The sequence below is a fragment of the Salvelinus alpinus genome, chromosome 6 (assembly GCF_045679555.1).
Source record: "Salvelinus alpinus chromosome 6, SLU_Salpinus.1, whole genome shotgun sequence".
In the NCBI taxonomy this organism is placed as follows: domain Eukaryota; kingdom Metazoa; phylum Chordata; class Actinopteri; order Salmoniformes; family Salmonidae; genus Salvelinus; species Salvelinus alpinus.
In genome coordinates this window covers 23,428,937-23,446,284 of record NC_092091.1, presented here as the reverse complement: position 1 = coordinate 23,446,284, position 17,348 = coordinate 23,428,937, and the positions used below count along the sequence as shown (strand labels likewise).

The 17,348-nt window shown below is 43.5% G+C and overlaps 1 protein-coding gene across 1 annotated transcript in view; it reads left to right on the top strand.

Moving 5' to 3' along the window:
* Positions 1–254: 254 nt before the first annotated feature.
* The window catches only part of LOC139578399 (unconventional myosin-If-like), a 32,974-nt gene continuing 15,880 nt past the window's right edge, over positions 255–17,348 (top strand). The window contains exons 1-13 of the mRNA XM_071405921.1: positions 255–441; positions 3,659–3,790; positions 6,165–6,254; positions 7,781–7,875; positions 8,406–8,493; positions 8,800–8,889; positions 10,343–10,474; positions 10,715–10,849; positions 15,519–15,651; positions 15,821–16,017; positions 16,115–16,195; positions 16,315–16,401; positions 16,508–16,594. Of these exons, the coding sequence (XP_071262022.1) occupies positions 439–441; positions 3,659–3,790; positions 6,165–6,254; positions 7,781–7,875; positions 8,406–8,493; positions 8,800–8,889; positions 10,343–10,474; positions 10,715–10,849; positions 15,519–15,651; positions 15,821–16,017; positions 16,115–16,195; positions 16,315–16,401; positions 16,508–16,594 (1,350 nt within the window). The 5' untranslated portion in view covers positions 255–438. The remainder of the gene's footprint in view (positions 442–3,658; positions 3,791–6,164; positions 6,255–7,780; positions 7,876–8,405; positions 8,494–8,799; positions 8,890–10,342; positions 10,475–10,714; positions 10,850–15,518; positions 15,652–15,820; positions 16,018–16,114; positions 16,196–16,314; positions 16,402–16,507; positions 16,595–17,348) is intronic.

Here is a 17,348-nt window from a genome sequence, read left to right as displayed (position 1 = left end):
CAGAACACGGTATCCCAGAGAGGGTCTCATGGGGGAGACCTATCCTTTTCTTTTGATTTATTATTTAATAAACACCCTTGAAACCAAGCTAATCATACTCTGTCCATGTCTGATCTGTGTAAATGTCTTGATCAAACCCCCTGGTCTGCCACAATAGATATAGGATGATTGTGTCTGTGAGTGTGTGTCCTCTGAGGCAGAGATCATTTCTTGTTTCGCTCTAGGTCTGTGTATGAGGAAGTAGATTTGAATGCTGTGGATGTTGAAGTCTTCTTGGTGTCTCTCTGACTGACTGTGTGTGCTGGAGACTTCCTGACTGTGATGGCTGTGCTGTAAGGATCTAGTGTGGGATTACCGACACACACACACACACACACTGGACTTTGGACAGCTGAGGCAGGACTGCAGGAAGAGAGAGGCACACACAACGCTGGCACGATGGTAACACACCTCCACACACACATTTAGACTGATGCAGACTCTCACTAGGGCTTGTCTATTTCCTACAGCTATACGCTGAGTTTTCCTCTCTCACAGACTTACTGAAAACACGGCCTTATATGTTAAGTTGAGGTCACTTGACACAGCTGTAGAGTGAAGTCTCACATTCTGCCCTGAAGCTGACACTTTGAAGCCTGGCAACTGCTAACTTAGAACAGATGTTGAAGCACAGTGATGTTCAATGGTGTCTGACTGAGATTTAAACCTGTTCCATTCTTACACAATGAATGGAAGAGGGCATAATGTGAAATGGTAAAGATATGTCAAGATGATGAAAGGAAAATAGATAACTTCTATGTTTTATCGCTCTTTTCAACAACTATCATACAACAAAGCGCTGCAAAACAGGGGGTAGTGGACGTTAAGTAGTAGAGAATGTAACTCCTTAAATGGAGAAGATGGTTTCCTTTCCTCCTTTGACTGACAAGTCCTGCTTGTGTCCACCTAGGTTTTAGTGAGCATTCCTACACTAGAGGGATAGATATATCCTCACATTTCAGTAAGAGTGTGTGCTTTTCATAACCAAAGATTGGATTCTCATGACTTTAACACGAAATGAGAGAAAAAGTACATGATCAAAAACATTCAAAACTGTCCTATCAAATGTGAAAAGGAGCAGTAGATGTGTCTATTGTTCCTGAGGAGCTGGGTAAGGTCTAACCGCAGGGGTGTAAGGAGGGACTGCAGCGTGTTGTAAAGTCGAGAGGGTTTCGCAAGATGCAGTGGCGAGGCGTTAGAGGGGAAGTGCAGCAGCCCTGGCAGAGAGACAGATGGGCCTTTTGGTTCTATCGCAATACTTCCTCCTCACACTCCCAAGCACAGATCATGCACCTAACTGGATACCCAAACACAACAGATTTTCGAAGATAACAGAATTAGCCAAATTTACATTAAGCTTACATTAAGACCGTTTTCATTGATGGATATATTTTTTATGTCTTGTCAGGACTTTCTCTGCGACAGGCTGACAGTAGTGACAGGGATGATGAATAGAATACAGTAGTAGCACAAAGCATCTCTCAGGTCTGACACTGCACAGCAGAAAGTGGGCCGTTTTTAACTTATCACTTGATCAACAATCACATCAGAACTTAGCTATTTTAAGCTTTTGGCTTTTGTCCACCATGTCCACCATTTTATCAGCACATCCTCACACTTGTGGTTATGACTATGGTACCACCTAATGTTATGTAAAGAGCTGAGATACTGTAGATCAATTGAAACTCTGATTTTTTTCTCTCTGTCTCTGTCTAACCTAATCACTGTCTTATTGTCGCTGATTTATTTGAGTGTTTTGTACAGTTTAAATTTCAAACAAATGGATAATCTGATTATGTATGTAAAAACAAGGTGTCAGTCCCATGCTGGTGATGAGTGAGAGAGAGACGGAGAGTGAGAGGGAGAATGTGAGAGAGAGGGAGAGAGGGAGAGAGGGAGAGGGAGAGGGAGAGTGAGAGAGGGAGAGGGAGACAGAGAGGGAGAGTGAGAGTGTGAGAGAGGGAGAGGGGGAGATGGAGAGGGAGAGGGGGAGATGGAGAGGGAGAGGGGGAGATGGAGAGTGGGAGAGAGAGGGAGAGTGGGAGAGAGCGGGAGAGTGTGAGAGAGAGGGAGAGTGAGAGAGAGAGAGTGTGAGAGAGGGGGAGAGTGTGAGAGAGGGAGAGAGGGAGAGGGAGAGTGTGAGAGAGTGAGAGAGGGAGAGGGAGAGTGAGTGTGAGAGAGAGAGAGAGAGAGAGAGTGTGAGAGAGAGAGGGAGAGTAAGAGAGGGAGGGAGGGAGAGTGTAAGAGAGGGAGGGAGAGTGTAAGAGAGGGAGAGGAAGAGTGTGAGAGAGGGAGAGAGAGAGGAAAAGTGAGGGAGAAGGAGAGGGAGAGAGAGGGAGAGTGTGAGAGAGAGAGAGGGAGAGTGTGAGAGGGAGAGAGAGGGAGAGGGAGAGTGTGAGAGAGGGAGAGAGAGAGGGAAAGTGTGAGAGGGAAAGTGTGAGAGAGAGAGAGAGAGAGAGAGAGAGAGAGAGAGAGAGAGAGAGAGAGAGAGAGAGAGAGAGAGAGAGAGAGAGAGAGAGAGAGAGAGAGAGAGAGAGAGAGAGAGAGAGAGAGAGAGAGAGACAGCGATAGGAAGAAAAAAAATGCGCAGTCAGGTTGTTCAGATGAAAAGTTGGAATGAATCTTTACAACAGAGCTATTCCGTTACCGCCCTTGAGGACTGAAGTACTGCTGGTTTTCTTACAGTATCTACTGTACATGGTATCTTACTGATAAATGAAAATCATTGATTGATTGGACAGAGAGTTGACTGATTCATTTCGGTTGAAATATACAGATGTATTAAAATGTTCTCCTCCAAAATGATCAGCAGCTGGTTAAACTCAGATCACAGTAGCCATGTTAGACCTCCTTTCAGGTCCCACCACACATCAAATCAAACCGGTGTTGGGAACCCAAACAAGGCAGGGACCATGTTATGCAGTGTAATACAACATCTTTGGCCAAACCTGGGCCACCTCAACTGTGGTGATGGGGAGTCAGGAAGCTCTCTGCACTATGTGGTGACAGTGATCATCATATCAAGGGCATGGGTTGAGTGTAGAAAATGTAAAGGTAGTCCTTTAATTGACAATTACTTTACAATGCACCAGATTCATTTTGAGTAAAGAAATCACCAAACCATGGCCCAATGGTGTACTTTAAACTGAGTGCCCTCCCATTCCACAGACTCCTATAGGTAGCATCTATATTCAACAGATACCATAACTAATGGTTATCACTCTTGCAGATTAGAGTGGGAAGCAGTACTCTACAGAGATGGCCAAATTGGCATACGCTCACCTCATCTACTGCTCGTTGCCTGGTAACTGTCCTCAGCTTCCTGAACTGATAACCACAGTTAGTCACATTCTTAATGACAGGGTTACACACAGAGAGACCCTGCTGCTGAGAAACTTCTCTCTGATGTCTGCTGGTGCATGTGCCTTCCAATTATAGTAGGCCCATGCTTCCTCTGGTTTTATATACCCTGTCTTCTGTTGTAGATACCCTCTCATAATGTACTATACCTCACATTCAGTAAGAACTAGGTCCTCTACAGACCTACCTCTGCTTTTCTCTGTCTCAATTCCAAATAAAATGATGTGCATTCCCTAACCCTAACCGTGCTCTCCTGCAGGGCAGTAAGTACCACTGGCAGAGTCAGAATGTCAAGCAGAGCGGTGTGGACGACATGGTGCTGCTGTCCAAGATCAGCGAAGACGCCATTGTGGAAAATTTGAAGAAGAGATTCATGGATGACTTCATCTTTGTATCCTGTTGGATTGTTTGTTAGAGAGTTCCTGTACCACTTCTCACAAAAACACATTTTTCCTGTGAAGAGATGGGTATTTTAATGTTTCTGTTCTTGTTTCTTTAAATGTCTCTTCAGTGAAAGCTAAAAATAGGAGGGGAAGTACACTGTGAAAACATGACCTGCCCCCACACACACTCATTCAGACTGATATATATATAGGCACACCTACACGCACACACACTCACACACACATGCACACATGCACACAAACAAAACATCTTACAAAGGACTTTATACCATGTAGATAGATTTCAGATTAAGGATCATTGAGGTCATATCACTGGCCAATTGCATACATGTAGGTCCTTCCATTCTGTATCATAGGTGACCATAGATGATACTCCTATTGACACGTTAGCAACAACACAATAACAACAACACAATAACAAACATACCATCCTTGCCTCAGTCATCCCCCTAGCACACATTTTCACACAGCAGACACACATCTACAGTGGGGCAAAAAAGTATTTAGTCAGCCACCAATTGTGCAAGTTCTCCCACTTAAAAAGACGAGAGAGGCCTGTAATTTTCATCATAGGTACACTTCAACTATGACAGACAAAATGAGAAGAAGAAAATCCAGAAAATCACATTGTAGGATTTTTAATTTATTTATTTGCAAATTATGGTGGAAAATAAGTATTTGGTCACCTACAAACAAGCAAGATTTCTGGCTCTCACAGACCTGTAACTTCTTCTTTAAGAGGCTCCTCTGTCCTCCACTCGTTACCTGTATTAATGGCACCTGTTTGAACTTGTTATCAGTATAAAAGACACCTGTCCACAACCTCAAACAGTCACACTCCAAACTCCACTATGGCCAAGACCAAAGAGCTGTCAAAGGACACCAGAAACAAAATTGTAGACCTGCACCAGGCTGGGAAGACTGAATCTGCAATAGGTAAGCAGCTTGGTTTGAAGAAATCAACTGTGGGAGCAATTATTAGGAAATGGAAGACATACAAGACCACTGATAATCTCCCTCGATCTGGGGCTCCACGCAAGATCTCACCCCGTGGGGTCAAAATGATCACAAGAACGGTGAGCAAAAATCCCAGAACCACACGGGGGGACCTAGTGAATGACCTGCAGAGAGCTGGGACCAAAGTAACAAAGCCTACCATCAGTAACACACTACGCCGCCAGGGACTCAAATCCTGCAGTGCCAGACGTGTCCCCCTGCTTAAGCCAGTACATGTCCAGGCCCGTCTGAAGTTTGCTTTTGGATGGAGAGCATTTGGATGATCCAGAAGAAGATTGGGAGAATGTCATATGATCAGATGAAACCAAAATATAACTTTTTGGTAAAAACTCAACTCGTCGTGTTTGGAGGACAAAGAATGCTGAGTTGCATCCAAAGAACACCATACCTACTGTGAAGCATGGGGGTGGAAACATCATGCTTTGGGGCTGTTTTTCTGCAAAGCGACCAGGATGACTGATCCGTGTAAAGGACAGAATGAATGGGGCCATGTATCATGAGATTTTGAGTGAAAACCTCCTTCCATCAGCAAGGGCATTGAAGATGAAACGTGGCTGGTCTTTCAGCATGACAATGATCCCAAACACACCGCCCGGGCAACGAAGGATCTACTTCTAGCCAGTCTCCAGATCTCAACCCCATAGAAAATCTTTGGAGGGAGTTGAAAGTCCGTGTCGCCCAGCAACAGCCCCAAAACATCACTGCTCTAGAGGAGATCTGCATGGAGGAATGGGCCAAAATACCAGCAACAGTGTGTGAAAACCTTGTGAAGACTTACAGAAAACGTTTGACCTCTGTCATTGCCAACAAAGGATATTTAATAACAAAGTATTGAGATAAACTTTTGTTATTGACCAAATACTTATTTTCCACCATAATTTGAAAATAAATTCATTAAAAATCCTACAATGTGATTTTCTGGATTTCTTTTTCTCATTTTGTCTGTCATAGTTGAAGTGTACCTATGATGAAAATTACAAGCCTCTCTCATCTTTTTAAGTGGGAGAACTTGCACAATTGGTGGCTGACTAAATACTTTTTTGCCCCACTGTATGTATGCAATAGTAGGACTGCACTGTTCCTCTTTTAAATTCACTGTGTGACTCAACAGCAAACTTCCCTATTTTTTAGGACACTTTTTACTGGACATTAGGCACTTATGTCATACTTTGTGTGAATTTAAAAAAATATTTTTGTATATTATCCAGTCTGGATGAAACTATGGTTTGGGATATTTTTATTTTTGAAAGGTTGATATCATCATAAAAAATGTCACTGTGATTGTTTCAACATTACATGATTTCACCAGAAACACCCTCCCTATTCCTTGACAGTCATGTGCAGACCTATATTGGCTCTGTGTTGATATCTGTGAACCCATTCAAACAGATGCCCTATTTCACTGACCGGGAAATTGAACTCTACCAAGGGGCTGTGAGTAAACCATCCTATTCTTCAATGTTTACTTTGGCCTTAAAATGCCCATTCATTTCCTTGTTTACCTTAGTAGTTGTACACTGAACAAAAATATAAACGCAACATGCAACAATTTCTAAGATTTACTGAGTTACACTTCATATAAAGAAATCAGTCAATTGAAAAAAAATCCTTAGGCCTAACCTATGGATTTCACATGACTGGGAATACAGATATGCATCTGTTGATGACAGATACCTTAAAAAAAGAAGTAGGGGCGTGGATCAGAAAACCAGTCAGTATCTGGTGTGACCACCACTTGCCTCATGAAGCGCAACACAACTACTTCACATAGAGTTGATCAGGCTGTTGATTGTGGCCTGTGGAATGTTGTCCCACTCCTCTTCAATGGCTGTGCGAAGTTACTGGAACACGCCGTTGTACACGTAGATACAGAGCATCCCAAACATGCTCAATGGGTGACAGGTCTGGTGAGTATGCAGGCCACAGAAGAACTAGGACATTTTCAGCTTTGTGGAATTGTGTACAGATCCTTGCAACATGGGGCCGTGCATTATCATGCTGAAACATGAGGTGACGGCTACGGAGGAATGTCACGACAATGGGCCTCAGGATCTCATCACAGTATCTTTGTGTATTCAAATTGCCATCGATAAAATGCAATTGTGTTCGTTGTCCGTAATTTATGCCTGCCCATGGGGCACTCTGTTCACAACGTTGAAATCAGCAAACCGCTCGCCCACACAATGCCATACACGTGGTCTGCGGTTGTGAGGCCGATTGGAGGTACTGCCAAGTTCTCTAAAACAACGTTGGAGGCGGCTCATGGTAAAGAAATTAACATTCAATTCTCTGGCTACAGCTCTGGTGGACATTCCTGCAGGCAGCATGCCAATTGCACGCTCCCTCAAAACTTAAGAAATCTGTGGCATTGTGGTGTGTGACAATACTGCACATTTTAGAGTGGCCTTTAATTTTTACCAGCACAAGCTGCACCTGTGTAATGATCATGCTGTTTAATCAGCTTCTTGATATGCCACACTTGTCAGGTTTATGGATTATCTTGGCAAAGGATAAGTGCTCACTAACAGGCATGTTAACAAAATTGTGCACAACATTTGAGAGAAATACGTTTTTTGTGCATATGGAACATTTCTGGGATCTTTTATTTCAGCTCATGAAACATAGGACCAACACTTTATATGTTGCGGTTTTATTTTTTTCAGTGTACATTAAACTCCCCCTCTTTTGCTCTTTTCTCTCTCATTTTCTCTCTCTCTCTCTCTCTCTCTCTCTCTCTCTCTCTCTCTCTCTCTCTCTCTCTCTCTCTCTCTCTCTCTCTCTCTCTCTCTCTCTCTCTCCCAATTCAATTCAATTCAATTCAATTCAATTAAAGGGGCTTTATTGGCATGGTAAACATGTGTTAACATTGCCAAAGCAAGTGAGGTAGATCATATACAAAAGTGAAATAAACAATAAAAAACTCTCTCTCTCTCTCCCTTTCCATCTCTCTACCTGTAAAGGCCCAGTATGAAAACCCTCCCCACATCTACGCACTGACTGATAATATGTACAGGAACATGATGATTGATCAGGAGAACCAGTGTGTTATTATCAGGTGTGTCATTATAACAGTCTCCCACTTTATTTAGAAAGTCTGCAATCTCTTTCTTTTGGAAGGCAGGATGTAGGCCTAGTGCTTCTCTGTGCCTCCGTCTTACACACCTTAGGCCGATGTTTCCCAACCCTGGTTCTTCGAGTACCCCCAACAGTACACAGTTTCGTTGTAGCCCTTGACAAACACACCTTATTCAACTCATTGAGGGCTTGATGATTAGTTGACAAGTTGAATCAGGTCTGCTTGTCCATGGCTACAATAAAAATGTGTGCTGTTGGGGGTACTGGAGGACCAGGGTTGGTTAACACTGCCTTAGGCCTTCTCATGTGTGTCATTCCACCCAAGCTCACTGAGGCCAACTTTCACTGCTTTTCTCAAAACTACCAAAGAATCAGTGTTTCATTTCCTTTATACCAAAAATGTAACTGTGAATTGCATGTGCAGCCATAGTTCACCTTTCCAAAAAGTTTCACACAAAGTATTTGACATTGCCTCTAATATGTCTGTGTGTTATGTGTGTGTTGTGCCAGCGGGGAGAGTGGAGCTGGGAAGACTGTGGCTGCCAAGTACATTATGGGTTACATCTCCAAAGTATCAGGAGGAGGTGATAAAGTGCAGGTATTAGCATATTACTATTAGCATTATTACCATTCATATAACAACTATTAGCATTATTACCATTCATAAAACAACTATTAGCATTATTACCATTCATAAAACAACTAGTAGCATTATTACCATTCATAAAACAACTATTAGCATTATTACCATTCATAAAACAACTATTAGCATTATTACCATTTATAAAACAACTATTAGCATCATTATCATTCATAAAACAACTATTAACGTTGCCATTACTAATGACTGTGATGGAGACTCTGAAGTGCTGTGTTGTGATGTTTCTCCGTATGTGTCTCTCAGCATGTGAAGGACATCATCCTCCAGTCCAATCCTCTACTGGAGGCCTTCGGCAATGCCAAGACTGTCCGCAACAACAACTCCAGCCGCTTTGTGAGTGATACGTACAGCAATCAGCCTTCCCTTTCCCATTATTTCTCTTTCTATCCCCCTCATCTTGTACTTCCTCCTCTTCTCCAGACACTGGGTGTGGCCTATGAAAGTAAGACTGATACTGTAAACTTTTAATTTCTGCAACTATTTGCCCTGAACTCTAACGGGTCTGTTAGTCACGTGCTACCTATTCTTATAGCCAATACACTGTGAGGTTGTTGTTTTTCCTGTGCTCTACCAGAGATGATCTGGATTATGCAGACTATATAACCACAGAAGCTGTATGCAATAGTCACCTTCAACCTCTCCCCTTTCTCTACTGCTGTGACCCTGAGAAGTTATTGTCAGTTCCTAGCCACATCCACATGCAACAGAGCAGGCTTTGTAAATGAGTGCCTGTCACCTCTGGTGTTTCCTGCCTCTGAGGTGCTCTGCTGTGTGTACTGCAGGCCTCTATTACGGAAGCGCAGCACAATGAGATCAAAGAGCTTGATAATCCCGAACTGAGGTGAAATCCTGAGTGGGGTTAACAGCTGTCTAGTAAAGTAATGTAACCAACAATTTACCCATCAGCGGTTGTCTTAAGAGGAAAATCCACTCAAAAACTATATTTTGGTATTGTTTTCATTAGTCTACTGTTGATACAGTCTTGTGTTTTGCATGTCAGAAGTCAAGCAGTGTTTTGCATGTCAGAAGTCAAGCAGTGTTTTGCATGTCAGAAGTCAAGCAATGTTTTGCATGTCAGAAGTCAAGCAGTGTTTTGCATGTCAGCAGTCAAGCAGTGTTTTGCATGTCAGCAGTCAAGCAGTGTTTTGCATGTCAGCAGTCAAGCAGTGTTTTGCATGTCAGAAGTCAAGCAGTGTTTTGCATGTCAGCAGTCAAGCAGTGTTTTGCATGTCAGCAGTCAAGCAGTGTTTTGCATGTCAGCAGTCAAGCAGTGTTTTGCATGTCAGAAGTCAAACAGTGTTTTGCATGTCAGCAGACAAGCAGTGTTTTGCATGTCAGAAGTTAAGCAGTGTTTTGCATGTCAGCAGTCAAGCAGTGTTTTGCATGTCAGCAGTCAAGCAGTGTTTTGCATGTCAGCAGTCAAGCAGTGTTTTGCATGTCAGAAGTCAGGTTCTTAAGATATTGGACTTTCATGAAGCTAAGTGTCACTGGCCACATCATCATGATGATGCAAAATGCAGTGGACTAATGGAAAAAATACTAAAATATCGATTTTCCCTTTAAAGGCTAAATATCCTTCCTACACGTTTATGTTATTTACATACACATATATTTTTGGGGAGTTTACCACAACTTTGAGGTCCTTGTGTCACTGCTCTGATGCTCTCATTTTCCCAGTCCATACTAGGGCTATATCCCCACTCCAAACCACAACCCTCAAGTCATAATAATGACCCATGTCTAATTTGAGTTATATGTTTTTTGTGGGTGTGTTCTGATCTAACAGGGTAAGTACTTTGAGATCCAGTTTAGCAGAGGAGGAGAGCCAGACGGTGGTAAAATCTCCAACTTCCTCCTTGAGAAGTCGAGGGTGGTGAGCCAGAATGAGAACGAGAGGAACTTCCACGTCTACTACCAGGTCAGTCGGGCCCTGAGCTAGGCCAGCAGTAACACAGCTAACCACAATGATTCTCTCACTACCCATCTTTAGGGGAGATGTCCCCCTCCTACTGGCCTTTCGTACAACTGTTGCACAATGTGAATGACCTTCTCACCCTTGAGCACATTAACGGTTCTGTAGTATTTCATAACTGGGTGTAAATTGTTGATGTGTAATTAATGTTCTTTCAGTTGTATTTACCTGAACTGTTGTATTTAGCTAATAGAGGGAGCCAACCCCCAGCAGAAAGAAGGCCTGGGCATCATGACTCCAGACTACTACTACTACCTGAACCAGTCAGGGACATACAAAGTGGACGGAACCAACGACAGCAAGGACTTTCAAGAGACAATGGTACTTTACTCCATCAGGGATTAAAACATATAGTACACATTTTCACAGAAGCACTGGGAGCAAATTGACACTTCCGGTTTACACTACCGGTCAAAAAATTGGGATCACTTAGAAATGTCCTTGTTTTCCATGAAAACATACCTGAAATGAGTTGCAAAATGATTAGGAAATATAGTCAAGATGATGACAAGGTTATAAATAATGATTTTTAATTGAAATAATAATTGTGTCCTTCAAACTTTGCTTTCGTCAAAGAATCCTCCATTTGCAGCAATTACAGCCTTGCAGACCTTTGTCATTCTAGTTGTCAATTTGTTGAGGTAATCTGAAGAGATTTCACCCCATGCTTCCCGAAGCCCCTCCCACAAGTTGGATTGGCTTGATGGGCACTTCTTACGTATCATACGGTCAAGCTGCTCCCACAACAGCTCAATAGTGTTGAGATCCGGTGACTGTGCTGGCCACTCCATTATAGACAGAATACCAGCTGACTGCTTCTTCCCTAAATAGTTCTTGCATAATTTGGAGCTGTGCTTTGAGTCATTGTCCTGTTGTAGGGGGAAATTGGCTCCAATTAAGCACCATCCACAGGGTATGGCGATGCAAAATGGAGTGATAGCCTTCCTTCTTCAAGATCCCTTTTACCCTGTACAAATCTCCCACTTTACCACCACCAAGCACCCCCAGACCATCACATTGCCTCCACCATGCTTGACAGATGGCGTCAAGTACTGCGTCTCACGAATGTTCTTCTTTGTGATCCGAACACCTCAAACTTAGATTCGTCTGTCCATAACACTTTTATCCAGTCTTCCTCTGTCCAGTGTCTGTGTTCTTTTGCCCATCTCAATCTTGTATTTTTATTGGCCAATCTGAGATATGGCTTTTTCTTTGCAACTCTTCCTAGAAGGCCAGCATCCCGGAGTCGCCTCTTCACTGTTGACGTTGAGACTGGTGTTTTGCGAGTACTATTTAATGAAGCTGCCAGTTGAGGACTTGTCTGTTTCTCAAACTAGACACTCTAATGTACTTGTCCTCTTGCTCATTTCTGCACCGGGGCCTCCCTCTCCTCTTTCTATTCTGGTTAGAGCCAGTTTGCGCTGTTCTGTGTAGGGAGTAGTACACAGCGTTGTATGAGATCTTCAGTTTCTTGGCAATTTCTCGCATGGAATAGCATTCATTTCTCAGAACAAGAATAGATCAACAAGTTTCAGAAGGAAGTGCTTTGTTTCTGGCCATTTTGAGCCTGTAATCGAGCCCACAAATGCTGATGCTCCAGATACTCGAGGATGTCATCCCCACAGTGACTGTACGTACATACCCCAACCAGAAGCCATGGATTACAGGCAACATTCGCACTGAGCTAAGGGTAGAGCTGCCGCTTTCAAGGTGCGGGACTCTAACAAGAAATCCTGCTATGCCCTGTGACGAACCATCAAACAGGCAAAGCGTCAATACAGGGCTAAGATTGAATCATACTACACCGACTCCGACGCTCGTCTTATGTGGCAGGGCTTGAAAACTATTACAGACTACAAAGGGAAGCACAGCCGCGAGCTGTCCAGTGACACGAGCCTACCAGACAAGCAAAATCACTTCTATGCTCGCTTCGAGGCAAGCAATACACTGAGGCATGCATGAGAGCATCAGCTGTTCCGGACAACTGTGTGATCACACTCTCCGTAGCCGACGTGAGTAAGACCTTTAAACAGGTCAACATACACAAGGCTGCAGGGCCAGAAGGATTACCAGGACGTGTGCTCCGGGCATGTGCTGACCAACTGGCAGGTGTCTTCACTGACATTTTCAACATGTCCCTAACTGAGTCTGTAATACCAACATGTTTCAAGCAGACCACCATAGTCCCTGTGCCCAAGAACACAAAGGCAACCTGCCTAAATGACTACAGACCCGTAGCACTCACGTCCGTAGCCATGAAGTGCTTTGAAGGGCTGGTCATGGCTCATATCAACACCATTATCCCAGAAACACTAGACCCACTCCAATTTACATACCGCCCAAACAGATACACAGATGATGCAATCTCTATTGCACTCCACACTGCCCTTTCCCACCTGGACAAAAGGAACACTTATGTGAGAATGCTATTCATTGACTACAGCTCAGCGTTCAACACCATAGTACCCTCAAAGCTCATCACTAAGCTAAGGATCCTGGGACTAATCACTTCCCTCTGCAACTGGATCCTGGACTTCCTGACGGGCCGCCCCCAGGTGGTGAGGGTAGGTAGCAACACATCTGCCACGCTGATCCTCAACACTGGAGCCCCCCAGGGGTGCGTGCTCAGTCCCCTCCTGTACTCCCTGTTCACCCACAACTGCATGGCCAGGCACGACTCCAACACCATCATTAAGTTTGCAGCTGACACAACAGTGCCTGATCACCGACAACAACGAGACAGCCTATAGGGAGGAGGTCAGAGACCTGGCCGGGTGGTGCCAGAATAACAACCTATCCCTCAACGTAACCAAGACTAACAAGATGATTGTGGACTACAGGAAAAGGAGGACCGAGCATGCCCCCATTCTCATCGACAGGGCTGTAGTGGAGCAGGTTGAGAGCACTGAGCTAAAGGGTAGAGCTGGTTGAGAGCGTCAAGTTTCTTGGTGTCCACATCACCAACAAACTAGAATGGTCCAAACACACCAAGACGGTCGTGAAGAGGGCACGACAAAGCCTACTCCCCCTCAGGAAACTAAAAAGATTTGGCATGGGTCCTGAGATCCTCAAAAGGTTCTACAGCTGCAACATCGAGAGCATCCTGACTGGTTGCATCACTGCCTGGTACGGCAAATGCTCGGCCTCCAACCGCAAGGCACTCAGAGGGTAGTGCGTACGGCCCAGTACATCACTGGGACTAAGCTGCCTGCCATTCAGGACCTCTACACCAGGCGGTGTCAGAGGAAGGCCCTAGAAATTGTCAAAGACCCCAGCCACCCCAGTCATAGACTGTTCTCTCTACTACCGCATAGCAAGTGGTACCGGAGTGCCAAGTCTAGGACAAAAAGGCTTCTCAACAGTTTTTACCCACAAGCCATAAGACTCCTGAACAGGTAATCAAATGGCTACCCGGACTATTTGCCCCCCCCCCCCCCCCCCCCCCAACCCCTCTTTTACGCTGCTGCTACTCTCTGTTTATCATATATGCATAGTCACTTTAACTATACATTCATGTACATACTACCTCAATTGCCCTGACCAACCAGTGCTCCCGCACATTCGCTAACCGGGCTATCTGCATTGTGTCCCGCCACCCACCACCCGCCAACCCCTCTTTTACGCTACTGCTACTCTCTTTTCATCATATATGCATAGTCACTTTAACCATATCTACATGTACATGCTACCTCAATCAGCCTGACTAACCAGTGTCTGTATGTAGCCTCGCTACTTTTATAGCCTCACTACTGTATATAGCCTCGCTACTGTATATAGCCTCGCTACTATTATTTTTCACTGTCTTTTTACTGTTGTTTTTATTTCTTTACTTACCTATTGTTCACCTAATACCTTTTTTGCACTATTGGTTAGATACTTTAAGTAAGCATTTCACTGTAAGGTCTACTACACCTGTTGTATTTGGCACACGTGACAAATAAACTTTGATTTGATTTGACTACTCAACTAGTCTAAAGAAGGCCAGTTTTATGGCTTATTTAATCAGAACAACAGTTTTCAGCTATGCTAACATAATTGCAAAAGGGTTTTCTAATGATCAATTTGCCTTTTAAAATGATAAACTTGGATTAGCTAACACAACGTGCCATTGGAACACAGGAGTGATGGTTGCTCGACAACCACTGTGATTATTATTATTTGACCCTGCTGGTCATCTATAAACATTTGAACATCTTGGCCATGTTCTGTTATAGTCTCCACCCGCACAGCCAGAAGAGGACTGGCCACCCCTCATAGCCTGGTTCCTCTCTAGGTTTCTTCCTAGGTTCTGGCCTTTCTAGGGAGTTTTTCCTAGCCACAGTGCTTCTACACCTGTATTGCTTGCTGTTTGGGGTTTAAGGCTGGGTTTCTGTACAGCACTTTGTGGCATCAGCTGATGTAAGAAGGGCTTTATAAATACATTTGATTTGATTTGCTGATAATGGGCCTCTGTATGCCTATGTAGATATATGCCTGTCAGCAATGGAGCTACCACACCCATTGCTGACAGGTGCATAAAATCAAGCACACAGCCATGCAATCTCCATAGACAGACATTGGGGTGGCAGGTAGCCTAGTGGTTAGAGCGTCGAATCCCAGAGCTGACAAGGTACAAATCTGTTGTTCTGTCCCTGAACAAGGCAGTTAAACCACTGTTCACTGGTAGGCTGTCGTTGTAAAATAAGAATTTGTTCTTAAATGACTTGCCTGGTTAAATAAAAATCAGCTGTTTCCAGCTACAATTGTCATTTACACTCTATTTCTGATCAATTTTATGTTATTTTAATGAACAAAAACAAAAAACAAGGACATTTCTAAGAGACCCCAAACTTTTGAACGATAGTGTATATTCGTAACACAGGCTTATAATTTGCAAAATATACTGTTCTGTTGCGTATTCTTCCATCATATTCCCTCAGTCCCAATTCTAGATGTTGTTGTGTGTTGTCTGGAGCAGGAGTAATGCCTCTCTGTTGTATTTTGTCCACAGGAAGCCATGCGTGTGATTGGGATCCCAGAGGCCCACCAGGCTCAGGCGTTGCAGATCATAGCAGGAATCCTGCACCTTGGAAACATCAGCTTCATAGAGGCAGGCAACTATGGTCAGGTGGAGAGCACTGACTGTGAGTGGGAGACAAGAGAACGCGCAAACATGCATAATACATTCGTAAATGCAACTGTCCCCAGTGAAGACATTGGGGATAGTAGCTAAAGCAATTTGCCATTATGTAGAAAAATGTATATATTTGTCATGTGTTGTGTTTTGTTCTGTTTGTATTTTCTCCCTCCCAGTGCTTGCCTTCCCTGCCTATCTGCTGGGCGTTGACCCAATGCGTCTGCAAGACAAACTGACCAGCAGAAAGATGGACTCGAAGTGGGGTGGAAAGTCTGAATCCATCGATGTGACTCTTAACCAGGAACAAGCCACCTACACCCGCGACGCCCTGGCTAAGGCCCTTTACACACGGCTCTTTGACTACCTGGTGGAGGTTAGGGACATCTACTATAAACTGCAATGATACACACAGAGACATAAATACAGTAACGACACGTCCGTTTCATACTAACTAATTATCCCCATACCAGGCCATTAACAAAGCCATACAGAAACCTCATGAAGAATACAGCATCGGAGTTCTTGACATATATGGCTTTGAGATATTCCAGGTAAATCAAATATTAAATAAATAGAAATGTACATCTCTGATGGGCTAACGAGACAAGACACAGCTATGATGATAATATGTTGTAACATTGTCTCTAACCTGGATGTGTTCCTCTGACAGAGGAATGGGTTTGAGCAATTCTGCATCAACTTTGTCAATGAGAAGCTACAGCAGATATTTATTGAGTTGACACTGAAGGCTGAACAGGTACAAACCACTCTCAAACATCAACACTTTTCATTTCTTTAAGCGGTGTCTTGGATGTTGTTTAATAGTTATATTGGCATTGTCTATCTCTCTGTGTTTCTCCCAGGAAGAGTATGTTCAGGAAGGCATCAAGTGGACACCAATTGAGTATTTCAACAACAAGGTTGTCTGTGACCTCATCGAGAATAAGTTGGTAAGCTCAAAATTACACAATATCTCCTCAACTGTATCTACAGTCACATCCAAAATTATTGGCACCCTGAATAAAGATGAGCAAAAAAGACTGTATCAAATACAGTACCAGTCAAAGTTTGGACACACCTACTCATTCAAGGGTTTTTCTTTATTTTTCCTATTTTCTACATTGTAGAACAATAGTGAAGACATCAAAACTATGAAATAACACACACGGAATCATGTAGTATCCAAAAAGTTGTTAAACTGTAACGGCAGCCTTCCTCCTCTTCACGAGAAGAGAAGATGTAGCAAGGATCGGACCAACACGCAGCGTAGCCAGTGCTCAACATGTTTAATTACAAAACTGTGAACACTTACAAACAACAAAATAATAAAATGTGGCAAACCGATACAGTCCTAGCTGGTGCAGAGAAACACAAAGACAGGAAACAACCACCCACAATCCCCAACACAAAACAAGCCACCTAAATATGATTCCCAATCAAAGACAACACAAAACACCTGCCTCTAATTGGGAACCATATTAGGCCAAACATAGAAACAGACAAACTAGACACACAACATAGAATGCCCACCCAGCTCACGTCCTTACCAACACTAAAACAAGCAAAACACACAAGAACTATGGTCAGAACGTGACATAAACAAATCAAAATATATTTTATATTTGAGATTCTTCAAAGTTGCCACCCTTTGCCTTGATGACAGCTTTGCACACTCTTGGCATTCTCTTAACCAGATTCACCTGG